Source organism: Lissotriton vulgaris, chromosome 4_1 (assembly GCF_964263255.1).
Source record: "Lissotriton vulgaris chromosome 4_1, aLisVul1.2, whole genome shotgun sequence".
Classification (NCBI taxonomy): domain Eukaryota; kingdom Metazoa; phylum Chordata; class Amphibia; order Caudata; family Salamandridae; genus Lissotriton; species Lissotriton vulgaris.
This window is the reverse complement of record NC_141691.1, coordinates 400,537,458-400,558,742: the sequence shown is the minus strand read 5'-3', so window position 1 is coordinate 400,558,742 and position 21,285 is coordinate 400,537,458. Positions and strand designations below refer to the sequence as shown.

The window sequence follows — 21,285 nt, the reverse complement described above, 5'->3', positions numbered from 1 at the left end:
TTATATAGGCCTGTGTATACCACATGAAATAGTCCAGCCGATCCATGATATCTGGTGAGCTTTACCCTGTGACAGATGAAATGGCGACAAATATTATATTTGTGAAAGGTCACTAGTAAATCGCGATTTTTAGTTATCTCGTAAAAACATATACTCTTTCAGCTTTCTATTTACAACAGGACCAATAGCATATAATCACTGACTTGTATAAAAAAGACACGGTATTCTTGATCCAATGCCCATTACACCCCTGCTTTTCAAGCTGCAAAGGTTTTGCTGTTCCAACCCTTGAAAGAGCTACTAGGGACCTGATTGGACAGTATACAAAGTAGCCAGGAAAGGGGAGCAGTTGGCTCGGTTGTTTTGTTTAATTCATCCTTTCTTCATTGTTATGGGTAGTACATTAAAAAAAATATTGAAAATAAAATGAAAAAACAGGGCAACAATGACTGTTGAACTCCTCACACAATCTATTGCAAGCACATTTTTAATATATAAGAACATAAGGCCATAACTAATTAAACAAAACAAGCATTTATAAATCAATGTCAAATTATGTGTGCATGAATGAAATACAAATCATATTGTCTCGATGTTATTCCATTTTTACTGCGTGCATTTCACTTTTGACTCAAATACAACAGAAAATGATATTTAAATTGCTTAAGTACTTTCAAGTTGCAACTCAAGGATGAAATATGGTACTTAGGGCCAAGAATTCGCACTTAATCATCCATTCGTCACAGCATTACCAATAACCCCAGTTGGAATCTTGATATTTTCAGAAATTCGACCTCTAAAAACTACTTGGAATTGCTCGGCTGTACTCTAGAAACTTGACTGTCATTGTCATAAGATTTGATGATATACGCACGGTTAGTTAGCAAGTGGTTTTGCTGGAGTGGGCTGAGTGGATGTGCATTTCCAAGGCTCTGCTGGCCCGACAGCGTGACGTGGCTAATGCCATGTTGTGAGCCTGTGTTTATAGGAGACTGCATTTTATCTTTATCCCACGATGATTCGCTTCCACCTGCAAAGCAATCAAAGCAGACACTTTCATGCGTTTTGTTGAAACTGGACTTTGCATTTATTTATTAAGTTTGAAGGAAATAGTACAAAATACTTTGTTGCAACTTTGACAACCATTTTTTATATAAATTGAATTTTATTAGTTTTAAGGAATACACCAACACAAAACATGTCTATCTGTACTTCAATGCAGTAATATCAGGGCGTATAACAAACATCTTCGTATTCCCCTGCACACACCCATTATGACATTCCTCTGTAGTCTAACCATTTACCCCACACACTTGCATGTTTTTGGGGGCAACCCATGGCCTGGTGTATGTTCTGCTCCTGTGTTGCACAGCAGTCCATCGGCCTGTTTCCATGGTGCTAACAGAGGTGGGCAAGACAGTTGCCACCCTTTGGCAATATCGCTTTTTGCAAGTTCTTTTACGATCCCCACTAGGGTTTTGTCTCTCCCACTGTCATATACTCACTCCAGAATTCCCAACAGAATGGATAATGGTGAGATGCCAATGTGTGTCCCCACTACCCTGGTGAGAAACTCAATAATCCTAACCCAGAAACTCGCAATCACTGGACATCCCCATACCATATGATAAAAGCGGGCTGGGGTTTCACAGCAGCACCTGCACGCTGGTGAGTGTAGTAAGCCTGCACTCCAAAGACGCTCATGAGTTTTGTAGGTCATGTGCAAGTAGTTAAGCAATATGAGTTGAAGCCTGGAGGATATGACTTGCGTTCTGGGCGCCATACGAACGTCTCTCCATTTGGAGCCTTCTAGGGACCCCACCCACTGTTCCCACTAGGTCCTGAAGGGTGCAAACAAATCAGGAGTAGTATACTATAGTGCTCAGTAGATTGGAGAGATCCCTTTCTCTACAATCAATCTAGAGCTCCAGGGGTCTACCTTCCGGGATTTTCCCCAAGGAGCCACAATGTTGTTGCAGAGTGTGGCACAATTGCAGATATCTAAAAAAAAATCTAGAAATCTAGAAATGTATTAGTATTCCTTCAGCGACTGGTATGATTTGAGGAGTCTGGCATGCTTGACATCACCCTCTCTGGAGACTACATCATCTGATTCAGCAATCTTTTTACCCATAGAGGAGCCATCTGTGGAATCTTTCGGTCCCACCCATCCACCACATAGCCATACACCACGTCTCTAGATTCACCCTACTGGACTCAGGGAGGGAAGACAGAATAGAGACGTCATGCAACAACCCCTCAATCCTACCCAAGCCCAACCTGGCCACCTCCAACTGAAACACCGGGACCCTACATCCCCTGTTCATCTATTCGTTGACCACCAACAGCTTAGCTGCCCAATAGTAAAGGTATACGTCTGCCATACCTAGTCCCCCATATCATGCAGATTGAGTACATATACTGTATGCTATACGAAGGGGTCAATCACGGCACAAGAAGGGCCAGAGCTTGGCCTTAACTTGGCACCACCAGGGTTCCGGCCGTCATAGGGTGTACTTCTGTATGACGTAGAGCAGGCGAGGGAGGCCAATCATTTTAAACAACGTGGTGTGACACAAGATATTAGGTAGCAGTTTCGCCCACCTGTTGAGGTCGACGCTAGGTGAGACAACAAAGGACTGACATTCAAACTCCAGGTGAGACCGGGTTCTAAGGCTATATACATGTTCAGGTCCCGGAAGCTTGCAGGCCTCACAGGACAGTCTTTCCAATCGGCGGTCCCTTCCAGGGAAAAAACATAACAATTTAATCCAGTGAATTGCAAGCCTAAGGCATCGCTGTACAGACCAAGAATCTGCAGCACTCTATGGATTATGATCAGGGCTCCTGGTTTTATGGTATTTATTTTTTGGCTGTTTCCGTCTGTATTTATCCATATTTATTTTTGGGCCATTTTACCTGTATTTATTCATATTTCTTTTGTGTTTTGCGTATAAATGAAATTGTAAAACTGTACATTTCCATATCTATTTAACTGGCTGACGCGCACTCATGCTTTGATGTCTGTCGTGTTTTAGCATGTAAGCTGCCAAATATTACATAACAATACATTGACTGATAAATACTAGCTTTAAACCAAAAATGTATGTTGACACATGCCGTTATTTAAAGAAGATTCATCCTGTTTTTTTATTTCCCATGCTGTCCATCTGCTCAGCTGCTGGCCTATATATCATGAAATACAGCACAGAGAGTCACTTAAAAGAATCACATTTTTCTGCATTTATCCACTTTTAACCCCTTCCATGCTGATGACGAACCCCAGCCGTCATGCACTACCGTGCTCGTGTGCTGATGACGGCTGGAGTTCGTCATGGCCCGCCCCTGTTCGTGTTGTTTACAGCACACCAGGGGAATTGCGGCCGCATGGAAAGGGTTAAAAATAAATGCAGACAGAAAACATTGTTTTCTGTCTGTATTTATCTGTAAAAATAAGTAAAAACTGAAAACAGGGAGCCTTTATTATGGTCAACAAGCACCAGATGTAAAGAAGCAGATCATCCTCATAAAGGGCTATACGGTCCTCCATCATCACCCACCATTTGAAGCCCCACACCTGGGCATCACAGCAAATCCAGGCTGCAGTTTCTAAATCACCAGCCTGAATAACCCTGGGTACCCCGAGCAATCGAAAATGGGGCAGACAGCATACTGTTAACCCGCACCTGAGCTTTGCTGCTAGACTAGAATACCCACACAAAAGCGCGAATTCGAAGACCCAGACCAAACTTGATCAGGACACCCTCCAGGAAGATCCAGCTCAGTGAGTCAAAGCCTTCTCAAAATCTAACAGGAGAAGGGCTGTAGGGAGTTCCCTAGTTGGGATAGGCTTGCCAGTGCCATATAGATCCTGCGAAGACAGAGCTGGGTTCTCCACCGAGGCATAAGCCCACATTGTTCAGGATGCACCAGCCAGGGGCGATCGCAAGCAGGCGGTTCTTCAATATTTTCATGAAAATTTTCACCTCCGAGGAGATGAGTGACAGTGAGGGATAACATGCTCACCGGGTGCCCTGATTTAGGGCAAACAACTATGATTGCTAAGTCAAGCTTAGGGTGGAACTGTGCCTTATACACTGCCTATTGATACAGTCCAGGGGCGTAACACTGAGCCCTGCATCCCCTGCGTTGAGGGGGGCCCCAGCTTCAGGGGCCCCCTCAGCACAGTACCCAGGTCTGAGTGCTCCAGATAAAAATCTGGAGCCTGGGCCCCTCCATATACAATGCAGGGGGGCCCCATAAACGTTTGTTACGCTACTGATAGAGTCTGAGGAGGCAGGACATTACATGGGTGTGAAAACATTTATAGTATTCCTTAGGAAAACCAACTGGGCCCGGGGGTTTCCCGGCATTCATGTCTCAGAGGGTCAGCATGGTCTCTTCCAGCTTCAACAGATGATCTAAGTTAGTCCTATCACTTGCCAGAAGTTTGGTCTTTGAAATAACGAACATCAGGGGACGCAATGTCTCTCTGTGGGGCCGCTCCTTACTGGCATATATATACGGTCTCGTAGTATGTTGCTAAAGTCCCATTTATCTCCCCTGCAGTTTCAGCAACTATCACCCCTCTGCACTGAATCAATGTAACCACCCTGGAAGCCATGTCCCTCATCACAAACCAGTACAGGAGTTTGCACGATTATCGCCCCACTCATAGACTCTTTGTGATGAGGCCTTCCAACATTTGCATGCCTCCTCAAGTGGCAGTTGTTGAAGCGACTTCTGCTGCAGAGTTAAGTGGTGAAATTCCGCATACGTCATACACGTGTAACCTTGACGTTCCAACCTGAGGATGTCGTCTTCCAACTCTGTGAGCTTTACTAGCCATTCAAAGGACCCCTGACAGGTTCACAGTGCCCCTATAGCACCCCTCCACCTCCTGGGCCATGAAGTCCAGAAAATCCTGATGTTCCAAAAACCAGGAGTTAAGCCTCCACATGAGGAGGGGTTTACTTGGTTGCCTGTCAAATGAAAGAATAATTAGAGGATGCCTGAAATCCCTTTGGGAAGAATATGTGAGCCAGAGTTACTGAGCAAGCCAACTGACAGGTGGAGGAGGAGGTCAATACAGGATAAGGGCCTATGAACTGTGGATCGGTGGGTTTAGACCCATGCCCCTCCAAGCATCGTACCAACCCATGCCCTCTGACCAACTACATAGTCTCCTGCTCTCCCTGCCCCTGGCTGCACCCCATATCAAAAAGTCTTCCCCAGAGATCATAATATCAATGAAATCCCCACCAATAAAGGTCAGATCATGAGGAAGTTGAAGAATCTGTAATCGCAACTCCTCCATAGTCTTGTGGAGTAGGGTGGATGGAACATGAACACTGATGAAATAGTAGAGGCGTTCCTGGAAAGTACCTGTCACGATCACATACCGCCCAGGGGGTCTAGATCAACCTTGGAAACCACCAATGGGAATGGTTTGTGAAGGAGCACCGCTATGCCCCTAGATTCCCTGGTGGGGCTCTGCTTGAAAGACCCTCTCAAACCCATAATGGGCCAGGAAGGGGCAAGTATTGCCCAGCAGGAGAGTTTTCTGCAAGAGTAGGACCACAGGCCATGCCGTTTCGCATAGCAAAATACTGCTCCTCATTTGATACCGTCGCGGGCTGTTGATGTTCCACGTCATCAGTGTGTAGGGGGCCACAACAGATGGAAGGAGGTATTGTAGCCTAAATGTCCCCATTGAGGCTTTTGTCACATTTGGGACAGCCCATCCTGGGCAAGGACGATGTAAACCTGTAGTGTGCTTGTAGAACCTAGCTTGTCTACACTCAGAAAGCAATCAACCAAAAAGGAAAACAACAAGACCAACAACCCCCTTTCCCTCACCACCGCTACCCCACACTTCCCCTTCAAGCATATGTCTCCCACCCCCCAACGCAAACATAACAAAGACAAAAGTTCAACAGTTCCCTCCCACAAGGTCTGGCCCATCCCACCATATTAAAAGGATGCATTGGTACTGACAGAATTTGGCCTCCAGACCCACCTCTTCACACCTCGGCTGCCCTTGGTTGCTTGACAATCCAATATGTGGGGCCTCAACAAGGCCCAGAGTGACAGCTGAACCCCACAATTCACTTTACTCCTCCAGGGCCCAGAGAAAGGTTCCATTCCACAGCCCACTTGCACTACCAGACCCAGGTGGGCAGCCTGCATGCATCAGTGTTATCCCCCTACGGCCTGCCCAGTGCAGGCCTCCAGACCCTCGCCCCCTTGTTCCACGACAGTCACCCGTCTTTTAACAGTGCTCTGTGTGGAGGAAAGTAATAGAGAGGGGGGAAGGAAAGAGGGGGCATTGGGGGCTCCTTGAGGAAATTAAGTCTTCATCATACCCATAGTTGGGTCCTCCTCCAACATCCCCTCATAAATGTTTGTGCCAGCACTTGGCCTCGCGGGTTCTGGATTCCCACGAGGGCTTCGGTGGGTCTATTCTGGTCCCATATCACTGACTCGGATGGAGCAAAGGGTGTGGCCCCGAACAGAGGCATGAGGGATTGCTCCTTTACAACCATCCATACCACTCGCAGTTCCCCCAGTGATGGCAGGAGTGTGGGCCCACTTTTTCCCTGAATACGCCCCTGCTCCAAGGAAAGCACACACCGCACCAAAGGAAAGCAAACGGGGGCCGGCTTCCCAGTTCCCAGCTCTCTTCTAGCCAGTCCTCACCTTCGCAGCCTGGCATACCTCTGACAAATGGAAAAGGGGGAAGGCCTCGACCCCCGCGGGCCCCCACCACACAATCCATGGCCCCCAAAACTCATCCCTCTGTCCACCGCTTGAGGCAGCTAACATTTTAGCTCTTGCGGCTCCCATGCCACGATCATGCTGTGTCAGCTCTTCGGCAGTGACGGTCTCCCCGCAGACTCGGGGATCACTGCTGGCCGGCTCTGGCCGTCGTACCGGGCCTGCCAGCAACAAGATCAAGACGGCTGCGGTGTGGCCGGTGGGAGTTCTAACAAAGAGCGACAGCCATCTTGGCCTATCAGGCCATGCCCCCTCAACTTAAACAACCATTAGTCTGAAACGTAAACTTGATGTACAGCAATAGATATAGAATTTCTGTATTCAATCAAATCAGCCCATGGTGGGTTCTAATTTGTAATTTACACAATAGGATTGATTTGCAAGTGCACAGGAAAGGTAGTTTACCTGCCTTCATTGCTGTGGTTTATAGATTATTGTTCTTAGGTCTTTTCGATCGTTATGTTTGCAACAAAATCATGAAGAGCATTGTTCTTTTGTAAGTTCACCTGATAACCTATAACCTAAGAATCCTTTAACAGGGAGCAACTACAGGAAATCTGTAACAATATATTTGACAATTCTACATCACCGGCGCATTCTTCAATGATTTTGGTCAATCATTATGGCTGTCTACAACTGATGCTATTGTATACAATGCTCCCACTTCTTATGATTTCATTCACAATAGCTAGGATTTTATAACTAGTAAGGCATGACAACGGTATTCGGAAGTCACAGAAGCCCATGTTATCACTACGAAAGTCTGCCTGAATGAGTGTGCTTCCCTGCCTTACAGAATCTTGGAAAATTGCCTTTAGAAGGAAGGGATAAAGAAAGCAAATTCCATAGAGAAGATTTGTGATACCCGAAACAAACAAAAAAAACTCAGGGGCATATTTACAAGGGGAGATTGTGCCACCTGAACATCACTTTCAACCAATGTTCTATTGGCTCAATGCACTGCACCACATTTACAAAGTGGTGCTAATCCACTTTTTGTGGCTTAATGGCACTTTGTAAATGTGATATACTTTCACACAGGCACTTTTAACCCCTTGGTGCTCCCGTTGGAGCACTACCTCCGGGGGCGGCTCTAGGCTCATGGCGGCCCTGGGCAGGGAGTGTAGGTAGGGGGCCCTGGAAGAGGGGGTCTGGGCGGGGCAGAGCCCCCCAGAGGTCAGGAATGGGATCAAAGTGTTTGGAAGTGGAACAGAGCCGGAGGCCGTCAAATCCCTGCCATTGGGGCTGCCACGCAAATATGTATCCATCCTCAGAGGATTATTATATTAAGGATATATATTGGCGTGGCAGCCCCAGTGGCAGGGATTTGACGGCCTCCGGCTCTGTTCCACTTCCAAACACTTTGATCCCCTGGGGTTTGGCGGCCCTGTGCAGGTGCACAGGTTGCACATGCCTAAGGCCGGCCCTGCTACCTCGCTAGTGCTGCCGTCGGCCAACGGCCGACGGAGCCCTGCCCACCTAATAGAACGCCTGCACCGCGGCGGAAAAACCGCCGCGGTTAAGGCGTTAATTCTCCTCGTTTTTGCTTTTTCTATGTGTGCTGCATTCTGCAGTACACATAGAAAGAGCAAACCGCCATCAATGATTGTTTATGTGCAGGAAGGTGCCCCTTCCTACACATAAACGTCCATTAAATAATGGCTATTTGCTACTTTTGTGTGTGCTGCAGAATATAGTACCGATAGAAGTAGCAAATCGCCATTATTGATTGTTTATGTGAAGGAAGGGATACCTTCTTGCACATAAACAATCAATCCCTGCGGCGCAGGCACCCTTGCACTACGACGCCAGGGTGTCTTTGTTGGCGCTACCCAGATATTTTTGGCGCTAGCCCTCCGGAAAGTGCAGGGGTGCGCTGTGTCGTTGTAAATACGGCACATGCCTGAATTTAGAATATGGCAGAGTGCTGCGCAATTTACCACAGCTCTGCATTGTACTATTTCCTTGTAAATATGCGCCTGAATGACAACATATTTGACACTTTGTAGCCCCCCATTGGAGCAAGGGAGTGCCGAAATGGATAAAATATTTCACCAATTAGGCCTTATTTCAGATCGGTAAGAACTGGTCCCCGATGTGCTGCATCTTAATTGATCACCATGGAATATGGTTGAAGATTAAAACAAAGGTAAATATTTCCAGAAGAAGTGTGATCAAGTTTATGGCAGAGGTTTTTTGAAGGAAGAGATATTCTTCACCCATGCTAACTGACAATGTTGTGCAGCTAAGTTTTACTACGATGCACGGGGTACTTGCAGTCGGGACGTGTAGTCTACAAATATATTGAGCTGTGCCATGATAAAATGACTAGTCCTGAAGAGTGGTTTATTAGAAACATTACAGAACGTGTACAGATGGCCCATGAAATGAAAGTGATTGGAGCATGGAATCTGTGGAGGCGGGGCCAGGTTGTTTCATATTGTACTAAATGCCACTCCTGAAGTGTTGGAAGGGAGTAACCTGCCTACATGTTTGTGTTAAGGGTGGATAAATAGTGAGGTAGGTGAATGTAGAAAAAATGATGCTCCAAAAAAGGTAAAGACAAAATACACAAAACTTCTAACACTTATTTGAGGAAAGTGGCAAGGGAGTGTAGGTGAGCATGGACACTGGGTACTGTGAAAGATTGTGAGGCAGGGTATATCTAATTATTTGGACTTTGTCAAGGTAATAAGAGAAAAGAGTCTGTTCGGTGGATCTTCGTGGCTTTCGTTACAAGTCGCCAGGAGTGGTATCCCTGGGGGGGACATCATGCTAGGTTATACTAAGGTGCCTGTGGTCCCGCAACTGGGAGCACAAGGTGCAGAAACATTGGACCCCATTTTACAGGTACAGAGGCGGGGTGTTAAGGCTCTGGCCGGTGCCCACCCATTCCTCTCCTACAGTAGGGAGGAAGCAAGTAACACTCCCCAGCCAAACCGAGTTTGCCCTGAAGCCTACCACCCTCTGCCCCAATCCCTCAAGAGCAGCCTACCTAAGTCTCCCGCTCAGGGTTACACCAGCCTTGAGCAGTTGAGTGGTAAAGTCCACAGACTCAGGCAAAACCTCTGCTCTCACTGGTTACTTTCATTTGCAGGAACAACTTGTGATGCACTGAAATTGAGGGGGGTGGAGGGTGCCATCTGTAATCAGTAAATCTAGTGCTGTATTTCCTCTCCAAACATCTGGTAATGGGGCTCTGTTTGTGTTTATCTCTATATCGGTATGAAAACACTGATTGCTGTTTATATCCAAAATCTAGTTGTATTTTTCTAGTAGGAGCCCAATTGTGCCCCTGGTCAGACAAAACTCTTGTGTAGGGATGGTTTGGTGTTTCTTCTAGCGGTCTGGGTAATGAGTGCATTTTACACTAAAAAGAGTTGTAACAATGTCCCCATTGTTCATGTGCTCCCTTGATAGAACTTTCAGACAAAGGGATTATAAATTACACATTATGGTGCAATTGCATAAATTTGAAAATGTTGCATAACGCAAAATGTCCAAAATTATGTGAGATAACAGGAGTGCAGTAGTTCACCTAGGCCTATTTTTGTGCTGGAAATTCAATAAATCTATTAACCACTGCTCATGTGTCATCCTCAATCCCTTACATGTATCTTCTTACACGACAGCGCCTTGAGACCCTCTGGGTGAGTAGTGCGCTATGCAAATGCTAAACTTGAACTTGAACTTTAACACAACAGCTACAGAGTTAAACACTATTTATATATTATGTATGAACAATGTGTCTATGTGTATCTAAATGTGCTGGTGTATTGCTCACCAGTTTCCTTGTGTCTCACAATTACTCGCCGAAAAAGTGCTTCGACGCCTTGTCAGGGTTAGTAAGCACTATATAAATGCAATTATAATACAATACGTGTTGAAGGAACGTTATTGTCCGGGATTCCTTGCTTTCTTCATTGCCCCAAAACAACATAGAATCCTACCCTGCCCACAAATACTACTTTTCAAAAAGTATAATCTTTGGACGTGCAGACTTCGCTGATTGTCTTTACATTCTGCTATAGTAAGAACGTGGGTATGGCCAGGTGTCAAACTCATGACTCCATCAAGAGGCTGCTATGTTCAGCAATTCTTGGCGGCAGGATTATTTTTCCAAAAACATGAAAGCAGTTCTGTATCTATGAGCACATACTTTAATTTTAAGCATATTAATCAGGCACTTAAATTATGCCAAGGTGACTCCCCTGTCCTGTTGTGTTATGCTCTGCCACAATCTGACAGAGCTGTTTATTGTCCATATGCTCTCTGACAGCAGAGATGGAAATATATGGCGACGACAGGTGCAGCAAATGTTTATCAGAGCTCTGCGCGCGCGGCTGGCTTACAGGATTTGCTAGAAAGGCTTCATTTAAAATATAGTCTGAAATTAAAATGCATGATTCGCCAGCAGCTTACCAAAGGCATTCCTTTACACAACTCACATATCAGTCCAGGATTTAGCCTGACGTGTTCAACTAAGCAAATGTAAAACCTAAACAACAAGTCCCAGACCAGCCCCTCCTAAATTAAAACGCTGCGCGCAGTAAGTATTCCCTCAGCACTCCTCGTGGCACCGAGGCAAAAGCCCGCGCGCGCATCACTGTTATTGAGTTTCTAAGATTAGTTTGGCTGCAAAGGGAATTAAATCACATGTAAGGCAACAACATATGCGGAGTCAATCTGCGCACCGGGGCACGTTCTCTGCGAAGTTGATATTTATAACTTTGTCAGGACGTACATGGGAACACTTAGAATCACAGGAAGGCATGTCAATAAGCGTCCACATTCCTTAGTGGTACTGTCGGCCACGCGGCACAATGTGCGGCTCAGAAAAGCGCCGATGAAAGAGGTGGTGGCTAATTAGCAAGGCCACCGCCTCTTGCTTTAAAAGGGCCAGCGCACGTCAGAACCCCAGCTGACATCATCCAACACAGCTGCATTCTAGAACGCCTACTGTTGGTGATTGTTAGAGGCCCCTTTAACACAGCAGCTCGTGCCTGAGAAATCCTGAGCAGTTTTACTACAATATCAAAAACACCATTTTAATCGCAACGGTGATTTAGGTTAAAATTGCATTTTCGTGATTTGTACCTAACAGCACACAATCTTCGTTGGCTAACGAACATAGGCATCTTATCTGGTCAAAACAATTTGCTGTCTTATATAACGTTTATTCAGTTTAGTGTAAATGCTCTCTACTGCCACGGGGTAAAAACATTGAAATGGTATTACAGCCCAAGAGTAGAAAAGTACTGCACTCGTCATTTTTTGTCTTTGGACACAATGAGCACTTCCAAAGCAGGGCATCCCGTTGCAGACAGCTTTGGTGTAATCGGGAAACATAATTTACAACAAAGTCTTTTCCACGCATGACGTTTTCAACGATCCACTTACCCCGCAAACGTCTCTTCAACGAGGGAGCCTTCAACGACCGTCTTTACCACGCAAGTGGTATTCCTTTTGGTCGTCCAGCATGTAAGTTCTGCGTGGCCTTGGGGGGTTGGGGGGGTCTCCCCCCCATAAAAAAAAAAAAACGAGCAGGCTACATACAATAAAAAACGCACTAAAGTGTCATTAAAAAAAAAAAGAAAAGAGCCGCACCGAAGACGTGGCGAGTACGTCATAATTGAAGTCCTTTTTTAGTTTTGGTAGACGTGTTTTAACGCATATTTCGATGGAGAATGGAAGTAAGAGCTAGTGAACGTAACGTTTTTGAAATGCGAGTTTAGAACTTGCGTTCTAAAAAGCTGTGTGGTACAGCCACTTGCGAAGTAAAATTCGCGTGGTAATGCCATGCGGAGTATTTGTATTCGTGGTAAAGTCATATATTCGTGTAATCCTGGTGCACTGATCTGCTTGCATGCAGACTGGCATAGCCCCGCACCCTTGTAGACATTGGTAGCAGAAGTTGGCTTTGGTGAAGAATAGGCAGCCGTGATTTTAATGCTTTCCTCTGGTATAGTTTGCTTGCCTTGAAGCACATTAAATAGGACACACTTCACTCATTTTCTCTTGTCTTTCTAGCCACCTCCAAGTTGTACAGTGCCCCCCACCAATGTTCCCTATTACCACAGACTCCTTTTCCTATTTGTGTGCCCTTGCTTATCCCAATCTAAGTCAGCCAAAAGGTTAAGGAGCATAGGGATGCGTTCCTCTTGCTACAATCCATGGTCCATCCATGCTGGACCCCCTCACAGCTCTACCACACACTGATCCCCGAATGTCAGTGACCGGTGGAAGTGGGAGTTTGTGTGTAGGTGTATTTGAGACTTGTACTCTAGCTGGTTGGGCTCTGCCTGTGCTGTGTGTGGGGCAGAATCTTTCAAAGACAACTGTGCTGTTATTAAATTTATTTTCTGTTCTGTATTTTTATATACCTTGTGTTTTAGTCTGCGCCTTGATACCCTTCGGGCTAAGTTCGCGCATTATAAATAAACTTTAATTCATTCATTCATTCATTCATTCATTCATTCATTCATTCATTCATTCAGTCATTCATTCATTCATACGACGGCCCCTATACCTTGTTGTCCTAATATATTTTTTAGCTTACATACAAAAACCAGGGACAGTCTTTATCAACCTGGACAACAGTCTGCCTCTTCCATTTCAAAAGTTACAACGAAGAAATGTTGAAACAAGTGGTTTACCTATAGTTTTTCAGAACTAAAACATAAATAAAGGTAATCCGAGCATGTCTCAGCATGCAACTGTGCTCTACTAACAAAAGAAAACAATCCTGTTACAATGGGAGTGAGATATATACTCATCAACATCAACCAAGGACTGTAAAGAAGCCTCATGTCATAAGCATGTTCTCTCCAATTTTAAATTCATTCTGCAACCCTCTGCAATTAAATCCTTTGTGCACATTCTGAAGAACTTTGCAATGCAATCCATATTTACAGTGTCTATGCTAAATTGAGATAAAGATGGAAGAGTTGGGTCTCCAGTCACAGGGCTCACCAGTCTATACAAGATCAATGGGTATACAACCGTTTCAACGCAACTTTTACAACGCATACTGTTTCAACGCACACCATTACAACGCAGGATCCTTTACAACGAATGCCTTTACAACGCATGACATTACATAGCAGATGCTATTACAACGCATGCCATTACAACGTAAGTATTGGTAAGTATATCATATTATTTAAACATTTTTTTAATTGCAGTTTGTTATTAATTAAAAAAATTAAAAATAAATTAAATAAATTAATTTAAGTTTTTTAAAATATATAGTTTGGGTTATGGGGTACAGAGGTATTTTTAGGGTTCAGGGCTGGGTTTGGGTTATGGGGTACAGGGGTATGTTTAGGGTTCGAGACTGGGTTTGGGTTTTGGGGTATAGGGGTATTTTTAGGGTTCAGGGCTGGGTATGGGTTTTGGGGTACAGGGGTATTTTTAGGGTTCAGGGCTGGGTTTGGGTTTTGGGGTACAGGGGTATTTTTAGGGTTCAGGGCTGGGTTTGGGTTTTGGGGTACAGGGGTATTTTTAGGGATCAGGGTTGGGTTTGGGTTTTGGGGTACAGGGGTATTTTTACGGTTCAGGGCTGGGTTTGGGTTATGGGGTACAGGGGTATTTTTAGGGTCCAGGGCTGGGTTTGGGTTTTGGGGTACAGGGGTACAGGGGTATTTTTAGGGTTCAGGGCTGGGTTTGGGTTTTGGGGTACAGGGGTATTTGTAGGGTTCAGGGCTTGGTTTGGGTTTTGGGGTACAGGGGTATTTTTAGGGTTTGGGGGAACTGGGGTATTTTTAGGGTTCAGTTTTGTAATAAATAATTTAAATAAACTAAAAAAAATATTTTAATAATTTTATTATTTATTAATAATAGTTATTTATTAATAATGGTTCTTTAAAAAATGTATTAAATATTTATTAATTACATTTTATTTATATATATTTACAAATAAATTAATTAATAAATAATTTAGTTTATAAAATTAATTAAATATTTATTAATTACATTTTTTATAAAATAATATACTTACCTATACTTACGTTGTAATGGCATGCGTTGTAATAGCATCTGCTATGTAATGTCATGCGTTGTAAAGGCATTTGTTGTAAAGGAATGTGCGTTGTAAAAATTGCGTTGTAACGGTGTGCAATGTAAATGTATGCGATGTAACGTCATACATCCGATCAATGATATGACACCAGCATCCGTCATTGAGAACACTGGAACATTAAATAATGATAATTTTATCTATGTGATGTAGTTTACAAAATGGTCTAGATTACCTCTACATCCATGCTGGACAACATAGCGCCAAACTGAATATGGTGTTAATGATAGACCCCCTTTAAAAAGGGCAATAATCTGGCATTAGCTGCCTTTATGTTGTTGGCCCTCTCTACGAATTTGATTCCATTCATCACTGATTCTTGCTTGCAAAAGTTGCAGCTGACTGGTATCCACAAACAAACACTCCACTGGATTTAATCATTCTTGACTTACAGGGAGTAGGCAAAGTCAAACCTCCATTCTAATTAACTTTATATCCAACTGAAGGCATTTTCAGGGCTCTAGATTGTCTCAAAGTTTCTTGGAGTATATATATTCAACTACTAAAGAAACTAGTGGAAACTTCTGAAATATTATGTGTTGACTATGCAATCTATCTACAATAAATACCTGTGTTGAAACCTCCATCCGTAGAGTTGAGACACAACTTTACCAGCTGCCAGATCACAAATCACAAATAAGTGGACGGGATCAAATTGAAACTCAAGTGGTTTGAAAACATAGTTCTGATTTTGTGAACACATGATATAGACTAGCTTGTTTTTATGCACTTCTGCTGTTTTTAGGATCTGTAAATAACAAATAATCTATATGAGGAAGTTATGTTGCTGGTGAACACACAAAATGATCTACATTGATCGGGTACATTGTTTTGACTTTGGTTTATGCCAAGCCATCCAACTGCTTTGGTACCTTGGACAAGGCTTGATTGGAGCCATTAGTTGTCAGTGGGGTCTACTAGCACTCATGTTTTGGGAACCAGCACTTTGGGGACTTTGCTCTTCACATATTTCTTGAGGGCAAGAGAAGAAAAATAGAGAAATGGGAAAGAAGGAAGAAGAGAAAGACTGAAAGACGTCACAAAAGGAGAACCGAGAAACCTGCAAAAGTGGGATAAAGGGACAGGTGCCTTTTATTGAACTAAAGAGGTCTGAGGTGAATTGAAGATTAGGCATGCTGTCCAAAATTACAATAGGTTGGGATACAGCCCGAATAATTACCAATGACTGATATTATTTCAAGCATACCATCCACCACTTTTTTGTATACTTTAGTGTGTCACCCTAAGTGGAACGGGTATGCCCAGACGTGGGTCCAGTGCGCACTGTGTCACTGGAACCAAGTTATACCGGGCTGATGAACCCTAACTAGGGTGAAACCATTCCTTGGCTGCTATGATTCTGGTTCAGGGATTACTTGGCCTCGCAGTTCAGGCTGGACTGTTCCCAGTGGAGCGGGGTCAAGACTGATTTGCATTTGGCTGGGCCCAAACGGAGGTGGCATGGAGTGCAAAATAACAATGGACTATAACAACTAATAACAATCGGGGAGGCAGCCCGGTGAATTACCAGTGGCTGAAATTAATTCAAGCATAGCATCCATTGCTTTTTTGGTAAACTTTAGATCTAGTTTGGGGGCTATATTTTTATTATTCCAAAAATCATAGCAAGAGTTAACAAAATCAATGCCATCTCTGTTAATGTTGACAGTAACTCCTATGACTCATTTGACTTTTTTTTTCGAAAAGTTGTTTCATGCATCTCAATTTCTATCCTTCATAGTTTTCTGCCAGTCAAATTGCTATTGCGCAACACTCTTCCAGCATTGTACATGCAAGAATGTAGTGTCAGCTGTATGGACTTAGCCTTCCTCATCTGTTGTCAAAATTATGTATTTTAAGTTTATGTATCATATATTCAAGATGAAAGATTTCATGAAAAACAGCCAAGGTACTTTACCAAAATGCATTGCATTTTCATAACAAGATGCCTACAAATGAACAGTTTGTTTTCTTAGCGATTGCTAACAGTTTGAAAGCTTGAACTGCTGTTGGCTTTGACTAACGTCTGCTATGTGTTAGAGACGTTTGTGCTCATCCTGCAGTCAACAGGGGCGTTGCTTTGGGGTTGCGGGGGTGTTTCGGGTGTTACACTCCTCAATAAAAGTATTTGCTGGGAAATAGTTGGGTACAGGTGCTTTCAGTTGGGTTTAGTCCAGTGTCTGTCACCTTTCACCAGGACTTTTTACATATTCACAGGCAAAAACTCATATACACTTTCTCCATCTCTCGGTTTCGAAAGTCTTAAAATATGCTGGTTATTTTACAAAATATTGGAATTTTTCTTACTCGTACCCCTACCAATCCACATTCCTCTCCCATTCCACTGTCCCTTAAGCCCCACTCATGCGTCCTGCTTGTAGCATAATGTATTTTAACATTATATTGTTGGAAAATCTGAAACTCACCCCACCTCTCAAATCTTACTAAAAGAGTTATGCACACACGCCCTCAGGTACCTGTAGATATCTGTTTGTGGGGACGTGCATATATGATATGAGGAAAGCAACCACACCAGTGTCGCATGCTGTACCTGTTTTGGGATCATGTAGGGAAGCAACTGCTACTCATGCCTAGAATGCCTATGCTGTAACATTCTGTTTGTGAAACTTGCTCTTCTGCTTCCCATGCTGTACCTATTTCGTTAATGATAGTTGAGTTTCACACAAATGTTGTTGATATAAAAAAACACAACTATTGTTCCTGTCAATGCTGGTTATACTTCGATCTTAGTTCTCATTTGGGGTTGGCTATATTTCAGGCATATCTGTGATTTCGCCCAATGTTTAACTAAGGTGTTATCTCATCTTCCTGCTATTTCAAAAACAAATTTCGTGACACTTATGTGGGAACTTAGATGTAACCTCCAAATGGACCCTTCATTCCTGAACCCTTTTTACATGACTTAGATTAAATAGATATTTTCTTTAAGGTGCTGATGTCTCCCACGGGGGCTTTCACCCACCTGACACACATGAAACGAGGTCTAGCTAGCCACCCCCTGAACATAGCTTTAATCAAGCTGGCACCTTCAAGTACAGAGACAGCATGAAGGCAAAGAGGCTGACCTCAGAGGAAAGGGCTTTCAAGTATAGATAGTGTGGCATAAATAAAAGGTTCAGGCCTTCTGTTCGAACCACATCAATCACTGCTGTGTATACGGAGAAATATAGAATATTTAAAAAATGTAGGAAATAGAGTAGGGCAGAAACAGGACAAGTTAACGACAAAAGGTTGGAAATAAAATAAATTGTCTTGAAAGCACTGATGCCTATGTCTGTGGATATTGTAAATGTGTTTGCCATAAAATCTCACCATTATTTGGATTTCCATAAATGTGTTTCCATTTCTTAAAGAAACGACAGTCTATGAAGAATGTGCCCTCCGCCCCAGTGAACGAGAACATTCTTTCTTTTTCTTTATGAAAGAGACAGTGGGAAATGATCTCTGTTGAAAAATGAACCCTCACATTTGATTTCATGCGATATTTCACAATAACTGTATGTAATTTTCTTTTAACACCATTGGCTGAGTTTTTCAGGATTCCTAGTATAAGCAGGGAATTTACACCGAAATCGGAATACCAATTGTTTAAAAGTTCTCCCCAGCACAACTTTCCCGGGTAATGTCTGGTGGAATTTGTGCACAGAACATACCGAATATTCCGAGTATCTATATATAGTATAACTATTTTTTGTGCAATCCTGTTTTGAGCAGCACAATTATTGGTAGTAGGTTAATGATACCTTTTACTACTTTACAAATATTTTACAGATCTATATTCTTAAAGTACATGATATATATTTTTGTCGTATAAAAGAAATTTTGAAATGCAAGTGCCCTGGGAAATAAAGATGTTTTGTTTTGTTATATGAAGACATCATGAGTACTAGTCACATTGGAGATGATTATAAGGAATAGAAAAAGGTCAACATTTGATAAGTTGAAAATGGCCACCCAGGGAATTCCCCCAAGCAAGGATATCTCTGCTTACTGTAGGCTGAACACTGACGATCTTCAGCAAAGTTTACCATTACCCTGGAGGAAAAGAGCGCAGAATCCGAAGAGGAAGAGGAAACCCTTACAGACAGAGCTATTACATCTGCCATGAAAAAAAAATTTGAGCTTGAATCATTTTATCTCAAGAAAATGACATCAGAACTGTGTCCTGAAATCAATTATAGGCTATGGTTCTGCTGTCAAATCTCATTACCAGCCAGGCCTTAGTGATGGAAACAACGGACAGCGGCCATGCTGCAGAACTCTAATAAAACTACAGTCCACCTGTGCTTGGTAAGAGGATTAGGGATGTCAGGCAATACAGCTGTAAAACATTTCCTTAGTTTGCGTTTTTCACAAGGAAATCTCACAAAAATCTGACCTTTTTTGTCTTCTTGTCACATATTTCAGAGATCATTTTTACTCCAGGTAATTGTCCTATGAATCAGGACAATTGTGAGGCTGCAGAATGTTAAATGTGACATTGTTCCTCATCCTCGGTGTGTGCTGAATTATTCTATCTGTATGGGGACAGATTTTGGATATTGGTCAGTTTTGCGAAAGATTTAAGCAGTAAAATGCAGGTTCTCCTATCAATTAATTTTGCAGCTGTCTTAGTAAATAGATGTTAGTATCTAAGTCGGTCTTGCCTGCAACAGTGAATGTGCTGCATGTGCTCTCACTTGTGAGAAGTATTGTATACAAGAAGGGGCTTGAAGCCAGTCCATTGCTTACTTCTAATTGGCCAGCATGTGCTGGCTTTACTTACTCTTCTTTTGGCTGGAGCAGGAACTAAGTACTGATTGCTTCAGTTTAACTGCTGACCTTCCGCTAACTGTGCTGTATTTGGGTTAGTATTTTTCTTATTTTTTCTTCTCCCCCTGTCGTCCTTGCTCATATTACTTTTCCCTTCCACCAAACTGTTGTCTTTATTGCTTCTTCCATTCCCACTCCTCTTTTTGTGTTGCTTCTTTACCCTCCCACCCTCCATGTTGCTTCTTCCCTTCCGACGCCTGTTGTCCATGTTGGTTCTTCCCCTTTCACCCCTGGCACCCGTTGTACATGTTGCTTTTTCTCCCTTCCTCCTACCATTATCAGTGTTGCTTTTTCCCCATAACCCTACACCTTCCCTTTGTCTGTTTTGCCACCCACTACAAGAAAACAAATTGGTTTGAAATGGGCAGAGCTGGCGAGCTCATAGTGCTTTTTGTCATGTTGCTATTTCCCTCCCATCCTCCCACTCATTGTCGCTGTTGCCCGTTCTTTCCAATCCTCCCTCCCATTGTCGGTGTTTCCCACTCCACCCACCATAAGCAAAAAAGACGCTTTGATGCAACCATTACTGGTCGAAACATAGCACTTCTTTTAATAACTTTTTGCAATGCTACACAGCAGCTGTGCTGCTATACGACATGGCTAAAATACATTGGCAAAACCAATAGCTTTTGAGTAGGTGTAAACTATTGCCTTTGCCAATTCTTCTTTTCTATTTTCATTTGCTCTGCATTCTTAAAGTTTGGTACAAAATCAACATATTACTTATTTTGAAATAAAGAGTGCTCAATCAACAATCAGGACACTTGTAGAGCATGCTACATACCCGTGAGGGGGGGGGGGGGGGTGCTACTGATCGAAGAGCTAGGTCTTGAGTAGTCTTCTGAAGGCCAGTAGGTCTTGGGTCTGCCGTAGGTTGGTTGGGAGGGTGTTCAAGGTCTTGGCGGCGAGGTGGGAAAAGGATCTGCCTCCAGCTGTCGTTCTTCAGATGCGGGGGACAGGGGTGAAGGCGAGGTTGGTACGCTGGGCCGGTGTTGTGGAGGGCTTTGTGTGTGTGGATGAGGAGCTTGAAGGTTATCCTCTTGTTGACTGGGAGCCAGCGTAGGTCTCCCAGATGGGGAATGATGTGACTGCGGCGGGGGATGTTGAGTATCAGACGTGCTGAGGTGTTCTGGATGCGTTGCAGCCGTCTCAGGAGCTTGGCCGATGCTCCTGCGTAGAGTAGTCCAGCCTGCTGGCGAGAAGGCCCTATTATTATTATTATTATTATTGCATTTATTGAGCGTACAGCTACCCGGAGGTTTCCCGGCGCTTGCCTTGGGAACCCGTCCTGGCTTTCCCCTGTGAGATAGCCCCTACAGGGCATCCCCAAGGTGAAAGCCAGGCATCCCGCCGCAGGGGGCCGTTGTGGAGATTAAGCAAGCTTAATGCCCAGAGTTGCAGAGTGAGAACCCATGATAAGAGCAGGCACCGGAGCGAGAATTATCGAGTCCGTGGACATTTGAGCTCAAGACCCTGCCGCGTCTGGAATTGAACCCTGGTCCCGGGTCTGACCTCAGCTTCCGGGTCTGCCTGCTCTACACCGTGAGCCACACTTCTCCCTAGGTGACTGTTCTTCTTGTTCCAGTGGGGATCCACTT

The 21,285-nt window shown here is 43.7% G+C and overlaps 1 protein-coding gene across 6 annotated transcripts in view; it reads right to left on the bottom strand.

The window, feature by feature from the left end:
* The window catches only part of DACH2 (dachshund family transcription factor 2), an 847,028-nt gene that overhangs the window by 221,868 nt on the left and 603,875 nt on the right, over positions 1-21,285 (bottom strand). For all 6 annotated transcript variants that reach the window (XM_086918783.1, XM_086918784.1, XM_086918786.1 and 3 more), the window contains one exon: positions 875-1,030. In XM_086918783.1, coding sequence (XP_086774909.1) covers positions 875-1,030 — 156 coding nt within the window. The remainder of the gene's footprint in view (positions 1-874; positions 1,031-21,285) is intronic.